The sequence below is a fragment of the Mustela lutreola genome, chromosome 13 (assembly GCF_030435805.1).
Source record: "Mustela lutreola isolate mMusLut2 chromosome 13, mMusLut2.pri, whole genome shotgun sequence".
NCBI lineage: Eukaryota > Metazoa > Chordata > Mammalia > Carnivora > Mustelidae > Mustela > Mustela lutreola.
This window is the reverse complement of record NC_081302.1, coordinates 76,291,413-76,307,478: the sequence shown is the minus strand read 5'-3', so window position 1 is coordinate 76,307,478 and position 16,066 is coordinate 76,291,413. Positions and strand designations below refer to the sequence as shown.

Below are 16,066 nucleotides of genomic sequence, written 5' to 3'. Positions count from 1 at the left end.
TGCCACCTGGAAGGGCCGCAGAGCCGGGGACATGCTGCAGGCGCTATTTAGGTCTTGCTGCTTTGCTCTTCCTCCCGAGCCCTCGGGCCACCTCCTGCGTCTGCTGGGGCCGTGATTAGGGCTCGAAGGTGCTTGTGGGAAGACCGACACGGAGAGCAAAGCCCTTTCCCCATGCCCCGCCTGCCAGAGCGCCCAGCTCGGCGGCTTCCAGGACCCAAAATCTCAAGGGCAGCAGCGCGGTACCAGTGGATCGGCTAGATAACAAGCAACTACTACTAAAACGGTCTCCTTATACTGGGTCTTGAATTCTTTACGGAGTGCGGGAAGGGGGCGTGGGTGTGGGGCAAGCGAGGCAGTTTCGCAACACACCGCAAGGAGTGGAGACCGACAAGGGCTCGTAGAAATGCCCAGTTGATTCACAGAAGACTATATTCCTGGAAATGTTCCCTTGAGAGAGCAGAAAACACAGCATTTTTACTAAATGCTTCTGTTTAACAAGCTGGATTATGGGACATCCCTCGGGTGAAGGGAATCACTGAGGAAGGGGATGTCTGCAACCGCATCAACGTGCATTAGATGAGATGTCAGGAGGGGACTCTCTCACCTGCCCCCCATAATTCTCCACAGCTTGGAAGCAGCTGAGCATTCAGATGTACATTTAGCCCAAAGCCACCCCAGGAGAACCACACATTCCACAATCCAAGGTTGGGCTCAGGCTTGGGGGCAGGGAAGGTCTTAGAACCTGCTCCCTCAGGCTTCTGACGCTCTGGGGTAAAATGAGTTTATCCAGATAACCTTCTCCACCCGCTCCCTCGTTTTTCTAATACTAGCTCTCAAGTAGACATTTCATTTCTTAAAAAAAATAATAATAATTCCAGATAAAATCTGAGGATGATAAATACAGACTCTGAAATCTGGAAAGCTCATTTATATCTCTCTCTCTCTCTTTTTTTTCTTTTTAGAAAAAATTCAACTGTGTTCAAATACCCCCCCACTTCCCTTCACCGTATTACTTCTCTCCCCCATGGAATCAGAAAGCTTTTTAAATGCTGGCTTGGATGTTACACAGACCAACAACCCAAACAGCAGCAACAATAACAAAAACTCCCCTTTTTCATCAGCCCCAAGATTGTGAAAATGACAGGAAGTCCAGGTTGGCTCTGGCATTTATAGCACTGACATACATTCAGCCCAGAGAAGCTCTGGTGACAGGCTTTCTAAACAAGGCCCTGTCCGGGGCCTTCTTGTCAGGCCTGGAGCCCCATAACCACGCCCCTCACACCATACAGCAGCACATACACCACTCAAGCCTTTCCTGGTCTGGGAAGGGAAGAGAAGAAAGACAAAGACCTGGGGGTTCTGCAGTCTTTGGTAGGTCCAGGTTTCTATCTTAGCTGCCTCTGACTTTTGCAGTTAAAGCTTGCCTGCCCTTGAGGCAGGAGGGACCAGCTGGCCCTTGAATGGTTGGGAGTAGGCAGTAGCCATCTTGGCTGCAAGCGCTGGCGTTCACCCTGAGTTCCTCTCTCCCCTCGGCTTCAATCAGAGGTGTGTCCCGCAGGTTTTGGAGGCCAAGATCTGCGGAGGTGAGGGCTGACAGCCTGTCTGTTTAGTCAGTCCAGGCCAGGCTTCTGCCAGTACTAAATGAAGCCTCGGTAGTCATATCCCATCTTCTCGCTGGCAGAAAGTCAGACCAGCAGAAGTCCAAATCTGGGAGAATGTCTTCCTGGAGGCCTCCAACCCCACTTGTCCTTACTCCCGGCCCCCATTTTTCCTCTGAGAGCTAGGTAAGTTGGTGTACATTTGTGGTTGGGAGGGAAGGGGGTCTCTCCTGAGGATTCTAGCAGAGTCTATGCTCCTCGTGGCTCAGCCCGGAATCGCTCTGCTGCTGCAGGCCACTGGAGGTCACTGGGTGACAGTGGGGTTTAACACCCCTGCCGCTGGCCCCAGAACCCCAGGGACGGAGCCAGGCACCGAGCCTTGCAGGGCAGACACAGGACTCAGGGGCTCTGGGACGCTTCTCAGAGGGCCTGGCTGTGGCTGGGGTTGCTGCGGGGTAGGCGGTGGACCTTGCGGGGGCGGTGGCTGCTGCTGCTGCTGCTGCTGCTGCTGCTGCAACTTCTTCTTGTTGATTTTCCTTTCCTTGGCTCTGCGGTTCTGAAACCAAATTTTAACCTAGAAATGGAAGATGGAGAAAAACAGAGGGTGATGAACGAGCCGATGGAGGGGGTAAGGAACTGGTCCTCAGCCCCAGCTGCCGTATCTCCCTCCCCAGCTAAAGAAGGGCCCTCTCGAACTCCCGGACCCCCAGACCTTCTCCCAGCCTTTCACCCGAGAGTTCGGGACAGCCCAGCGCTGGAGCCCTTCCCGAGCCCAGTACAGCCTCAGGAGAGAAGAGCCTTCCTCCCTCCTTGCTCGCCACATTTCGTTCCAAAGCAGCCTTTATCTACAGCTTCACTGGAAAAGTTCAGAGTCTCAGAACCAAGGAAAACAGAAACTTTTCCACAAACAGAAACAAGGAAAACAGAGCCTTTTCCACAACAAGCAAGAGAAGACCAACATGGATATAGTTCAAAATGCCAGCCTTTGGCCTCTCAAAATTAAACTGAAATGTAGTATTATTCCTCACCTTAAAGCTGAGAATGAGATTTGAGAGAGAGAGAGAGAGAGATTTGTCCATTTATTTGAGAGAGAGAGAGAGAGAACATGTGAGTGTGTGGGGGGAGGGGCAAAAGGAGATGGGGAGAGAGTCCCAAGTAGACTCCATTCGGGTTGCAGAGCCCCACATGGGGATGGATCACACAATCACAGCCTGAGATGCTTAACTGTGCGACCCAGGCACCCCCTGAGAACGAGATTCAGTGTGCAGCTTCACAGTAGTGGACTCCGCCTTTTTCTAGACCATATAGAGTGTTCATGAGTCAAGCCTCACTCTAATTTTCATGGGCCTTTTTTTAAAAAAAGATTTTATTTATTTATTTGACAGAGAGATCACAAGTAGGCAGGGAGGCAGGCGCGGGGGCGGGGAGCAGGCTCCCTGCTGAGCAGAGAGCCTGATTCAGGGCTCCATCCCAGGACCCTAAGATCATGATCTGAGCCAAAGGCAGAGGCTGAACCTACTGAGCCACCCAGGAGCCCTGGGATTGGGGTCTTACATTAATTTTTCCCTAGGTATGGTACTGGGCACAAATTAAAAAGGTATTTAAGTCTTCTTTCACCAAAAAAGAATTCTGGATTAAACTACTACTCATATTTTTTTTTCTTGCACCTTCCGGGTCCCGGAAAAGAGGAGAAAAAGAATCAACATCCAAAGAAGACATCTAGAGGTGGAAGGAACCTTTTCTAAAAGCATTTGGAAGGAAATACTCTCTATCCTCCTGCTTTATTTATTTATTTATTTACTTACTTACTTTAAAAAAAAAGACTTTATTTATTATTTGACAGAGAGAGATACAGTGAGAGAGGGAACACAAGTAGGGGAAGCAGGAGAGGGAGAAGCGTACTCCCTGGGATCAGGGCCTGAGGCAAAGGATCAATGACTGAGTCACCCAGGAGCCCCTACTTACTGATTTTAAGTAAGCTCTACACCCACTGTGGGGCTTGAACTCAACAACCAGGAGATCAAGAGCTGCATGCTCTGAGCCAGCCGGCGCCCCTCTATCCTCCCGCTTTAATCTGCTCACAGAACTAGGTAGATTCTGGGGCCCGGCTTCTAACTCTGCCTGAGGAACCCCCTGCCCCCACCCCCACTCGCCGCCAGTGACCAGGCCCTAGAGGGAGCAAGACGGTTCCCACCTGCCTCTCGGAGAGCCCCAGTGTGGCAGCCAGCTCGGCTTTCCTCCGGATGGTGATGTAACGACTGTAGTGAAACTCCTTCTCCAGCTCCAGCCGCTGGTGATCCGTGTACACCACTCGGTATTTGTCTTTCGTCCTGGTTTTCACTGAAGAGGAAGGAGAAGTTAGGGCTGAGAACTGCAAAGCGGCCCATCAGTCATGGGTAATGACAAACCTCCCTAACCCAAGGGCCATTTCTCTTCCTCCACCGCCCCAGGGGGCCAGGGTTTGGCTGGTTCCTGACAAGACCCCCAGGGGGTCATGAGGGGCCGGTACAAGCCTATCCAGACAACTAAACTAACCTTGAGGTTAAGTGGTTTTTAAAAATGAAGAAAAACTAAAACCTCATTCACACACGATAACAGAACCCAACCACCCTTCTGGTAAACCAAATACAGTACTGGATCACGCTAGGCCCAAAGGCAAAGGGGGCAGGATGGAATCTCCAGAGTCCTGGGAGTATTCAGATTTTCAGGTGTGTGGGAGTTGGAAGCCCACCCTGAAAACAGCTGGGGGGGGGGGTGGGTATGTGCTGGTGGCAATGTTACTTTCTGTTTGCTTTATTAAAAGTGGAAAGAGGAGTGCCTGGGTGGCTCAGTCCTTAAGTGGCTAACTTCAGCTCAGGTGGTGATCCCAGGGTCCTGGGATGGAGCCCCACATCAGGCTCTTTGCTCAGCAGAGAGCCTGCTTCTCCCTCTCCCCCTCCCTCTGCTTGTGTTCCCTCTTTCACTGTGTCTCTCTCTGTCAAATAAAGAAATAAAATCTTGGGGCACCTGGGTGGCTCAGGTCATGATCCCAGAGTCCTGGGATTGAGCCCCACATCGGGCTCTCTGCCCGGCAGGGAGCCTGCTTCCTCCTCTCTCTCTGCCTGCCTCTCTGCCTACTTGTGATCGCTCTGTCAAATAAATAAATAAATTCTTAAAAAAAAAAAAAAGAAATAAAATCTTAAAAAAAAAAAAAAGTGGAAAGAGGGGGAGGTGTGCAGGAGCTGACAGTTTCTCTCAAGTCACCAGAAACTTCTCCCGGGCACACTAGTCCCATCTGGTAGAATTCTGAGCTGGTGCCTGGCTGGCAGAAAACCCTCCCCCCAGCTGCGGGGAACACTGTATACCTGGCTGAACCTGGTTTGGCATTTGGCGCTTTTTCTTTTTCAATCCCCCATTTATTTCTGCTACAAACTCTGCCAGAGCTATCCAGACCAGTGATCTATGCTCATTGGATTGAGTCAACATATTAAACCTCAGATTGATTGTTTTACTGAAGGGCCTTGACAAATAGTGCCGTCGCGGTTGGAGCGGGCCCGAGCCTGGCGTCTGCACCGGGTCTGTCCTGGGTCAGTCGTTGGTAGAGCCCCCACCCCCGGCCGGGAGCTCTTCTCTCCTCGTTGGCCCCAGGTTCAGGTCTTTCTGCAGCCCGACAGGTTCAGTCGCTCGGTGCCCAGTCCTCTAGGAAGATCTAAAGGGTTTGGGAGTTTCTTGGAGGTGTTTAATGCCCCGCAGGCCTACTTTGTTCAGGTAAAAACCCTTTGCAAACCACAACAAAAGCGCCCTGGGAAGATACAGGCCGGATCAGAGGGAGCTCCCCCGAGCCGCTGAAAAGGGAACACAGTCGCAAACAATGCAGGACAAGGCGATCTTATCAAAGAAAAGCCCTTTCAATGCCTTAATAACAACCGCATTCTGTTTGAATTACCACTACTGAGCAAATGGCGGTCCCGGCTTTCATCCCCCTCCCCGCCAGGCGCATTAACATAAACACGGCCCGGCAGGCGCATTTGAATGGCGCAGCGGCCCCGACCCCGCGGCTGCTAAGAAAGTAAAGGGAACTAACACGTTCTGAGAGCTTTCCGAGTGGAGGGCGCGTTTACACGCGTTGCTGCCTCAAACCCACTCGAGGCTGCCAGCGGTAGTCGCCCCATTTTACAGATGAGGAAACTGGGAGTCGGACGAGGTCACGCAGGGAGTATCAGGCGGGGTTGGAGAAACTGCAGCCGCGGTTGGAGCTTAAAGGGCACCCCCGGGACTTGGGAGCAGGACGCAGAAAACGTTCTCCGCGCTGAACATCTCAGCAGCGGTGTTCGCCTTGGGGTGCTTGGGATCGGCTCTTGTTCCAGTGCTCCCCTTTCAGTATCCGGGATGCGCCGGGAGCGCGGTGACCCGGACCCCTGTGCGCTCTGCGGCTCGAGCCCCAAGGGCCTAGGAGGCGCCCCGCACCCCCTGGGAACCAAGGAGGGGGATGGAGGAGGGGAGAGATGAGAGGGACTTGTGAGAATTCATTATTGACTGCGAAAGTCACCACCCTCTTTCCGGGCCCTAAAAGAGACAATGGCAGGGCTGGGAAGGTGTATATCAAAGCGGGCCGGGCCGAGGACCAGCCCCCTAGCCCCTTGACAGATGATGCTCCGCAGAGGAGTAGGGCACTGGCCTGCGGGCCTCGGCCTCCCGACATTAACATCACAAGGGCGCCCGGCGCCGACTGCGGCCTTGCCACCTCTGCGCGGGACATCACAGCGGCCTCTCATCTGCTGACCCCGCGGCCTGGGCTCCTGCGGCTCCCCTCCCTCTCCCCCGCCCGGGCCCGGCCCGGCGGCCGCTCTCCCCGGACGAACCAAAGGGCTCCCTTAGGGCCCCCGGTAGCTGCCAGTTGCGCCCCAGGCCGGCTCCGTAAGAGAGAGCCTTCTCTGAGACGGCGCACCTTTCAGACGAGGGCGCCTCCTCTTGGGGAAGGGACCTAGCCGAGGCTTCGAGTCTGGCCCTGTGGCCTTCTCCGTGGGCGGCCGCATTTCCCACCCGGCATGTGCCCAGTGACGCAAATACCGATGCCCAGAGACAGCCCCCAACGACTTCTCTGATTTATACGGCAGTAATTGGCTATAAACCTCTGCAAAGTGTCCATAACCTGCAGGAGGACAAGGCTGGGCCAGAAAGAAGGAAAGAGAAAAAAGCGGAAGTGCAGAGGGCTAGGAAGACTTCAAGGAGTGCAAAGCGGACGCCAACAGGACTCTCTCCCACCACACCTATTCGCACTTCCTTTCCACTTTGACACACATCCCAATACCAGAAGGGACAGACCCGGAACTAATGAGCCCCCACAATGGGGCAAACCTAGGACGTCTGCAGGGACATCTCCTGAGTAAGCTTCTTGAACACAGGCGCATGTGAACATACATACACATACACCTCCCTCCACCCCAAAGCCCTGGAAAGGAAGGGTTGGAACGAATGATCCCTGTCTGGAGCAGAAGCTGAATCCTCACCAAGGATTCCTCCCCCGCTTCCGCAGACACAGGAGGACTCCCATGACTTCTTGCCCCTAGCCCCCCAGCTTCTAAATCTTTGCAAATCAAAGGTTCAATGAAAGGACGCCCTCCTTTCCCCCTTAGTTCCTGGGGCCTTTCCTGCAACAGCAGCTTTGCCCCACGTCTTCTTACTCGCCCTAGCTCTTGAGATCCCTTGAATTGGCCCGAATGGTCGAACCTGGTCCCGAGCACAGCCTCGCAGCCCTCCTGGTCCCCCCGGGCCACCATTCTTCTTGAGTGGCTCCGTGGCGTGGAAAGAAATGCTCTAAAGTCCGGCCGATGGAGTGCAGGGCTCCCTTTCCCCGGCGGCTCCCAGCCGCGCACCCGGTGCTCGGGGTGGCAAGTGGAGGAGGACGCGCTCCTGCACCGCCTGCTCCGCCGACATTCCTGGGAGCGTCCCCGGAGCGTTGGGATGGTACGAATGAAGGACCGCTGGAGGGAGGAAGTTTCTCTTCTGCGCTAAACCGAACGCGGTCTGGGAGACCAAAATATCCACTCTCGCCCCGACCCCCTGCCAGCCCAGGCACAGCAGAGAAGCCCCGCAGTCGAGGCCCCCTGAAGTAGTCTCCCGCCCTGGCCCTCGGGGCGCGGAGCCCCTAGACAGCTCTGGACGCCTCGGTCCGCCCTGGACACGCGGCCCGCCCAGCAGCCACCTCCTGCGGGGCGCCGCCACCGCCTACCTTGGCTTCCGAGGGACGGCTGCGCAGGCTTCCGCATCCACTCGCACAGGTTCCGCCGCTGACCGCCGGGGGACAGCTGCTCGGCGGCGGCGGTAGCGGCGGGCCCCGGAGGGCCGGGGTTGAGTGTCTGCAGCAACCCCGAGGCGCAAGAAGGCGCGGCGGCCGGGTGGTGCGGGTGGTGGTGCGGGTGGTGGTGCGGGTGGTAGTCGGCGGGGCTGCTGTAGCCCATGGCGGCGGCCGGGGAGCCCCCGTTGAGGCCGTGGGCGACGGCGTTGGCTGCGGCCGCGGCGCCCCCCGGCGCGTAGCCGTTCCAGTCCTCTCGGAGCGGGGCCCCGTAGGCGGCGGGCCAGGACGGCCCCGGGGACTGCGCGCTGTCCAAGTTCGCGGCCGCGGCGGCCGCAGCCGCCACATGGTAGCCGCCGTAGTCCGGGTACTGCGGGGGACTGACGAAGTTCTGTGGGGCCAGGTTGAGGCCGCCAGAGTGGCGCACGGAGCTGGGGTACATGCTCACGTCCTTGTCCAGGAGGTAGCTCACGTACATGGTGGCGAGGGCCCGACAGCAGACCTCACCATGCTGCCTGGGGACCGACGCTGGACGCTGCCGGAGGGCGCGAAGGGGAAGGGGCGAGGCGGGGTGCGGAGAAGGGCGTCCGGCTGCGCCCCAGCCCGCGGAGCTCCGCTGGCTCTTCGCGGCGCTTCTGCCTCTGAGGCGGTCCCTCCCTCTGGCCTGCCTCCTCCCTCCTCCCTTTCTTCCTTCTTTCCTCCCACCTCCTTCCCACTGGGCTGCAGAGGCGGGGAAGACCCGCCACAGGCTGGAGTGCGGAGCCCCAGGCCGGCGGCCTTTCGTGATTAACGAGTGTTTACAAGACTCTATTAGTAATGACACAGACACCAATGGCTGGAGACGTCGAGGCGCAGCGCGCACCCTGCGCACAACCCCCCGAAACACGATTTGCATTTTAAAAGATAAGGGGAGGGGGGAGCTCCAGAGACCTGATCACAGCTAAATATTCAAACCTTTATTGTTAAGAGCTTCCTCCTTCCAACCTGGTGCACTTTAACCTCCAATCACAGGTTCAAAGAAAGAAATCAAGAGACTTGCAAAAGAGAGGGGGGAGAGCTATCTTGGTGGGAATCTGGGCTTGGAGACTGAGTAGTAGCGTGTATGCATTTGCGGGGTGGAAGCGGGGGTGGGGGCGCATCACAAGCTCCTTTTATACCGAAGAGAAAAGAAAAGGGAAGCCATTACTTTGATGACAACGTTTTTGACCAACCCGGGAGAAGACGAGCTAAGACGATCTCCTAAGAGATGGGCCAGTTCCTGTCTTCCCTGAGCTCCTGGCCAGAAGGACTCCGCGCCCCAAACAACTGTCACTGCTAATCGGTTATTCTCTTCCCCCATGGAAACTCCTGCCTCTCGCAGGACATAAATTATGATCCTAGCTTCAGGCTGCATCTCCGAGTCCATCTCACATTTGGGATTTAAGTTAAATTAAGGCAATTAGTTTTTTTTTTTTTTTTAAAGAATTTATATTCAAAACAGTCCAACCAAGGAGCCTGTGGTAGAAGTCAGACTAGTGGAGGGCAGTAATGGGGCTGGGGGGCAAAATGGGGTCGTTAGAGTGCTGGGAAAGTTCTGGGTTCCTGAGCAGGGTGTTGGTGACACGGCATGTTGTCTGTGAAGATTCAGCGAACCTACACAGGTACATGTTTATTTTACTGAAATCAGCGGCTAAAATCCAGGAAAAAAAGAGCCAGAATGTGTACCCTAGGTATATGTCATATAATCACACCTATGTCTTAAAAACACTTTCTGCTTTACAAAGTAAAAGGTTATACAGAGGAAAATTGTCTTTCATCTCCAGGAGATGGGAAGGGAACCTGGGCTGTTCCTAATGATTGCTTCTGAACAACTCTGAGTAGGGAGGAGTTGAGAAAGTTTCCTGCTTGGTTTTGAAGCACTGTGTCAAGGGGCCCGGAGCTCGGTGGCCCCTGTGTGTTGCGCGGCCTGGATCGGGAACTGCCCCGACCGGAGCGCCGGAGCGATGAGATCCGTCTTGCGCTCGCGTCCATCTGGGTTCAGCCACCACAGGGAGTGAACCCGCGGTAGTCTTCTAGCCCTTCTCTCCAGGCCCAGCCAGCGCTGCCAGACTAGGATCTGAGGATCACAGCGGCGAGTCCGCGGCCTGGGCAAGACCTCTGGGTGGCCTTGAACGGCTCTCGGAACCAGCTCACCTCCAGAGCTGCACTTGTCGGTTCTCATTGTGAAGCGCTCTCTGGTATTTGTCACTTCACCTTCTCATCTCTGGAGCCCTTCTTCCAGCGCTCTTTATCTCCCTTGATCCTCACGTCTCCCGAGATGGGGAACAAAGCTGGTGTTGGCCTCTCCATTTTACAGATGACACCCACCAAAGCTGCAGACCGGAAAGAGGCCAGGCCCAAGGAGGATCTGAACTAGCCCAGGCCTGTAGGATCTCCTGCTTGCTGGTCCCTCCAGGTCTTTGCCTTTCCTAAGGAAGATGGTTAAAAATCCGGGCTCAGTGGAGGGTCAGAGAGCTGAGCGCTCAAGAGGTGGGAACCAGGAGCAGGTTCTCCATGTGGACCTTCCCACTTGAACCAGACAGCTGAGTGTCACTGGACCTCTCAAGAAATAAAATAGGAAATACATCGCACATTATACATATGTATATATGTAATGAGATCCGTATATCTGTAATGTATAAATGCATTAGAGAACCCAAATCATTGAGCTGGGGGACAGGGGGAGAAAGGGGGTGTCTGTAATCCTGATGAGAATGGGCTGAGAATATGGGAGGTTACATGGTGGGCATTGCAGACTTTTGATCTACCAAACATCTCCCTCCCCTTCCTGGAGACACAATTCCTCTTTCTGTCCCCCACAACCCCCTCCCCAGCCTCGAGCTCTGGAAGCCGAGGCCCAGGCTCAAGCCTGTGTCTTCGGAATGTGGGCATTCTTTGGAACAATCACTTTATTGGGGACAGCCATTCCCTCCGCCCTGCAGTGGCCACTTCCTGCGTTTTTATGGCTCGGCCGCCGGCCGCTGGCTAATTGTCCCGGTTTTCCAGCTGTGTCTCTGTGCTCTGCCCCCAAGAAAGGGTTCTGGCCTGCCCAGCCAAATGCTTTGGGAGCACCCGGGGTTGCTCTGGCCCCAGGGGTCATGCCGGGCCCCAGTGCTGGTAAAGCCCACAGGTTCATTTGGGTGGCAAGTGCTGGAGAAAGGAAATCGTGATGAAAAAACAATTGGTTTTCTTCATGGAAAATGGGCCTGCAAGCAATAGGTTGTACCCCCACCCCTCCCCACCCCTGCCCCCAAGGTCCTAGATCTAGGCTGTTTGGTGAGGGAAAGGAGCCTCTACTGATGTCCTTGGACAAGCTCCTCAGATTGGAAATGTCCCTTCACATCCAGTTGCCCTCTCAAACAAGAGGCCCATGTGGGCCCCCAAGAGGTAGGGCGGCAGGAGCAGTCAGAGAGCATTGGAAGGTGGCTGGCTGCTGAGAAGAAAGCTTGCATGTGTCTTTTTGTCATTATGGCTTAGCCTCTGGTGGGTCTTCGTCAGGTGCCTACCCTCTGGAGGCCTGCTCTAGTTGGGACTCTACCAGCCTTTGGGTGCAGATGTGGGCCCTGGGAGGATGTTGGCGTCACCTGCACAAAGCCCCAGGGGGAGCTTTCTCAGTCCTGGACCCAAGGTGCTTGGCAGCTTTCTTAGAACCATGTGAGCTGAAAACTGCCTGGGATAGTCGTCCCCAACTTCTCTGCTCAAGGTTCCTTTCCAGCCAGTACCTCTGGTCTCCAACTGGCTGCCCCACCAGAGAAGCCTTCAGCAGATCGTTCTGGAGGAGGCACTGGTGGTAAGCTAGAGGCTGGGGTTGGGCGGACGCAGAATGTGACCCCATGGAACCAGCGCTAAAGCAAGCTTTAAAGGGTAGGAGAGGGTGGGAACAAAGAGACCCAGGTAAATAAAGCATCAGGAATACTACAGGGCAGCCACAACTCCGTTATCAAAGGGATGTCTCTTTGTTGCTAACATTGTAAAGGCCATTCAACATTCCTTGGGGAGAGTCAGGGCTTCCAGAATTCTGGCTGGTGGCAAGGGCAGGGGCGCCGGGCTAGGGCGGGGCAGGGGAGCGTGAGGCACAGGAAGGGGCGGGCTGCTCCTCTAGGCAGATGGGACACTCCTTGAATCCACAGATCATTGACAGGACTCTCTCCCTGCTCAAAGGTCCCCAATGTTTGCTTCAGCTTGGGGGACCCTCCTTTCCCCTATATTTGTAGCTCCTGAAAACTGGGGCACCTGTGATCCTTGTAACCCAGACAGGGCAGTCCATCTCTGCCCACCTTAGCGTGCTGGTCTACTTTTGGAATCCCGTTCAGATCAAGGGAATTATCCAAATAGTGCAACATTTCTGTTCTCCCTCTCCCCCTCCGCACAGGAAACCCTCACCTTGCACTGACCTGGATTCCCAGCATAATTAAGGAAGAGTGGGAAGGAAGAGAATGTGGTTTGATACAATTGGTCAGTTTGGCAATCTACATTGCTGAGGAGATCTCTACTTAATTTGGTGTTTAAGGAGTTCTTCAGCCATTGCACCCAATCGGCAACCCCCCTGCACAAAGAAAGGCTCAATAATGGGTGGTTTGACCGCAACGCCCCCGCCCCCCGCCGCGGCTCACTCAGCTAACATCTCTGGGAAGGAAATCGAAGGAAATCGATGGCAGTGTCCTTTCTGTGGGGCGTCCCCAGAGTCCATTGCCCGCTCAGCCCCATCAGGCCACAATGGATCCCCAACGCGTTCATTCTGAACAACAGTGAGGGCCGCAGCTGTCCACAGCTGCCCAGGCTTCCCTCACAAGAGCAGATGTCCCTTGCCCCCCTCAGAGTCGAGACTGTTCCCCCACCCACCCTCTGCGGCAAATTGAGTATCTGGGCTTTTCTACCTGAGGAAAAGTTCCTGAATTTGTGGGAGGTCTTTAGTGGACTAGAGTTTTACCACTCAGGGGAGAGGGGGCAGGAGCATGGGGGAAATCCACTGCCTTATTTGTCTCACAGAGGAATCCAAGGCTTTCTTGTCCAAGGCAAGGAATTTACAGTTTTCATTATTCTCTTCTATCTACATTCTTGAAGTCAAGAGATTTAGGAAAAGAAAGAGCCTCAAGGGAGAGGGTGACATTTGGGTATAGAAATCCAGTTTTGCTCATTGGGTGAATATGATGAAAATAAGTGATGGTGGCCTGTTTTCATTCTTTCTTCTGAAATTAGAGTCTGTGGTCACTGTGGAGTTATCGTATAACCCATTCCCGTTCCGTGTGATGGATGAGCACTGAGAATGATTTAAAGTCCCCCAAGGGAGGACCTTGGGGTCTTACCCCAGGAGAAAAACCCTTGATGCTGAGGAGAATCGGGCTCCCGGGCCAGCAGCAGCTAAACGTTATCACTTGGTCTTGACGTGGAAGGCCTTCAGTTACCATTTGTTCACTCACAACGTCTGTGCCTAGAGTGACCTTTGCTTATCATATGAAAATATGTTCCGAGGAAGCCCTACACAGTAGTCTTTATGAGGCTGAGGGAAGGGGCTCAGATAAGGTTCAGCTCTCCTTGAGTCACTGGGAAGCTACTCACCCGAGAGGGGGGACAGGGGACTTACTGTTCGTGCAGCACTTCCACTTTATAGGGGAGAAATCCAAGGCTCAGAGAGGTTGGGCGACTTTCCCAAGGTCACACAGCTAGCTATTCCAGTCACTAAAACTAAATGAGCTACTATAGGTACATTGGAACCCATAAGATACTGTATGGATGTTAATTATTACTAAGGTTGCTGGTGCCACCCTGGAAACACAAAACCAACTAGACGATTCCCGGAATCCAAACTCCCCACTGCCACCCCCCACCCCCCACACCAAATAGTACCAGAACAATCAGGTTCTGCTGTTGCAACATTTCGGACTACTTCCCGAATCCCACTTATTTCTCTTTTATTCTCTCTTTCACGGGCACCTGCTAACTGCTGTTTATTAGTTTATTGAATGGCGAATTTTCCATAAATTCCATCCCAAGTTTTCCATCCCAAGAAGGTCTCCATCTACTCCTGTCCTACAGTACATACTTACTAAAAAGAGCTCTTTATTTTTGAACTGGAATTGACATCCTAAGGCTGATCTCTGGAAGTGCGTCAAATTTAAAATGAATAAAGAAATTTATGCAAAGAAATTGTCTTGTCATTTCTCCCCTTTCTCTTCTTCCCATGCCCGTGTCCGTGGACATCTTTTGGACACACAGACCAAAAAGACGGCATCTCTGGGCAAATGAAAGCAGACCCCTCCCCAACTTGGTTTCTCAGTTACACATGTGAATGCCAAGCTGGGACTGGGCTCGTGGATTCCTAGCGGGAGCAGGGAGCACTCTTTTTGCTCAGAGCACACGCTGGGTTGGGGTTGGACATTTTAAGAGGGGGGTGAAAATTGGCAAAGCAGTACCGGCACCTGGGAAGGGAGTGTGCTTGGAAGGGCTGTAGGGTTAGGGGACTGAAAGCAGCTCCTCGCCTTCCAACTATTTTTTGCATTGCTATTGTGTTCGTGTGTTAACGAATTAGTAAGTAAAAGATTAAATTACCCACCCTGGGAGCTGCACCAACAACTCTGGAACCCCAGATGCCCAATGCTCTCAGGCCACCCCGCCGCCTGTGCTGGTGCACACACAGGAAGGCCTCAGACAGTGGCCCTTGGTCTCCACCATCTGGGTTTGTCTCCCGCCTCTTGCGCAGGACAGCACGGAAACGAAAAAATGTCTCCGCCAGGCCAAGGCCAGCACAAGCCCAGGGCGTGTTGCTGTGTGAGTCCACAGAAAACTGCTCTCCCGGACTTTGGCAGCCACAGGTGACCTGCTCCCACAAGACCCAGTCTCGGGCTCTTCGCTCCTACTGGAGGAAAAAAAAGCCAGAACTGCCAGTTGTATTTGCCAGAGCCCTTGCCAGCTTGGCGCCCCTGTCCCGCGTCCTGCGTCTGCCTGTAAGACTACAAGAGCTCCGGAGTCTTGGCCGAGGAACCTCCCAGCTCCTTTCAGGGGTGGATCCAGGGTCTCCCCCCACGGAACATCCCCCTGCAGAAAGAAACAATTTCGGGCAAGCTTTGAAATGTAACTGTGTGACTGAGGACACCCAGGTGGAGCCAGCCCCAGAGGTCCAGATCTCCTGGACACTCAGTCTACAATTGTAGCTGGAAGTGTCATCCCCCAACCCTCCAAGCCTGGCTGCCTTAGGTCGAGCCTATTTACAGGGACAGTCCAGACTCTGCAGTGGGGGGCCATCTATCTAAGCAGGACTTATCCTAGGGTTGGACAGGGTGGCTTGAATATAGTGGATTAGTGTGTCTCAGACCCAGTCTGATGGCACTTGTATCCTAGGCCCCCAAGTTACCCATCTAAAGTGAAGCAGGATTCTAGCCCCAGGCCTAAGGGGCCCATCGTGGCCTTGGGGTCCTACAGCACAGGAACTGAGTCATCAAGTTGCCTTTGTAGTGTACACCTGGTGCTCTTGCTTCCGGAGAAGCCTCTGGCACAGGCCCAGGCCAGCCAGGCCCTGGCATTAATCTACAGGGATGTGGGTAGCCACAGCTCACTGCCCTGGCACCCCCACCTAGCCCCCTCACCAGCTCCAATCTTCCCCCCTTACCTCGAGCAGAGAACACCTGTATGGTGGGAAAGGAGGGATGGAGGTTCCCTGTTTGAAATACCTGGTGTGGTCAGAGCAGCTTCTTTCTGTGAGATTCAGCCCCCCCAACCGATGTGTGGCCACACTGCTTTTTGTGAAAAGGTTTTCTTGCTGCTGTTGCTGCTGCTACCCTGGGCCTGGGATGGTCCCTAATGGAGGTTCCAGTCTTCAAAAGGGCCTTCACTTCTTACCAGGTCTGCATCTAGGAGGATGGGTATGACTTGTTTCTCCTGTGCCAACACAAACTTCAGTCGTGTTGTTGGGGTCAGACAAACCCTCCAGTGTGTGGGGAGAACCCATGCTCCCCAGAGAGAGAGAATGAGTGAGATCAACCCCTTTTGCATGAATGAATGGACATTCTGGCTTTCAGGACCGACAGCGCTGGAGCCCCAGGGTTGGTAACCTCCCCAAAAACCGCCTATGCGGGCCAGAAAGATTGCAATGGGCACCATTTTCCTCCATTACCTGCTTTATCAGCGCTGTAGGGGGTGGTTTCATCCTCATCTTGGGGGCCAGAATATCCAGCACTAC

The 16,066-nt window shown here is 54.2% G+C and overlaps 1 protein-coding gene across 2 annotated transcripts; it reads right to left on the bottom strand.

Annotated features, from left to right (window-relative positions):
• Positions 1-448: 448 nt before the first annotated feature.
• CDX2 (caudal type homeobox 2) lies at positions 449-8,644 on the bottom strand. 2 transcript variants are annotated; one of them, XM_059144549.1, is made up of 3 exons: positions 7,810-8,644; positions 3,793-3,938; positions 449-2,172 (listed from the first exon to the last, which is right to left on the bottom strand). In XM_059144549.1, the coding sequence occupies exons 1-3, from the start codon at positions 8,348-8,350 to the stop codon at positions 1,903-1,905; spliced, it is 957 nt and encodes a 318-aa protein (XP_059000532.1). In that variant the 5' UTR covers positions 8,351-8,644; the 3' UTR covers positions 449-1,902. The 2 variants fall into 2 exon arrangements, with proteins under 2 accessions (XP_059000532.1, XP_059000533.1); XM_059144550.1 differs by having other exon boundaries at positions 3,797-3,938.
• Positions 8,645-16,066: the final 7,422 nt, after the last annotated feature.

Bases quoted from the DNA above. Each gene is read 5' to 3' on its own strand.
- CDX2 (XM_059144549.1), bottom strand. From the start codon at position 8,350: ATGTACGTGAGCTACCTCCTGGACAAGGACGTGAGCATGTACCCCAGC. The intron at 3,939-7,809 runs GTAGGCGGTGGC...CTTCCTCTTCAG, and splicing joins GCCGTCCCTCGGAAGCCAAG to TGAAAACCAGGACGAAAGAC. The intron at 2,173-3,792 runs GTGGGAACCGTC...TTCCATTTCTAG, and splicing joins TGGGGCTCTCCGAGAGGCAG to GTTAAAATTTGGTTTCAGAA.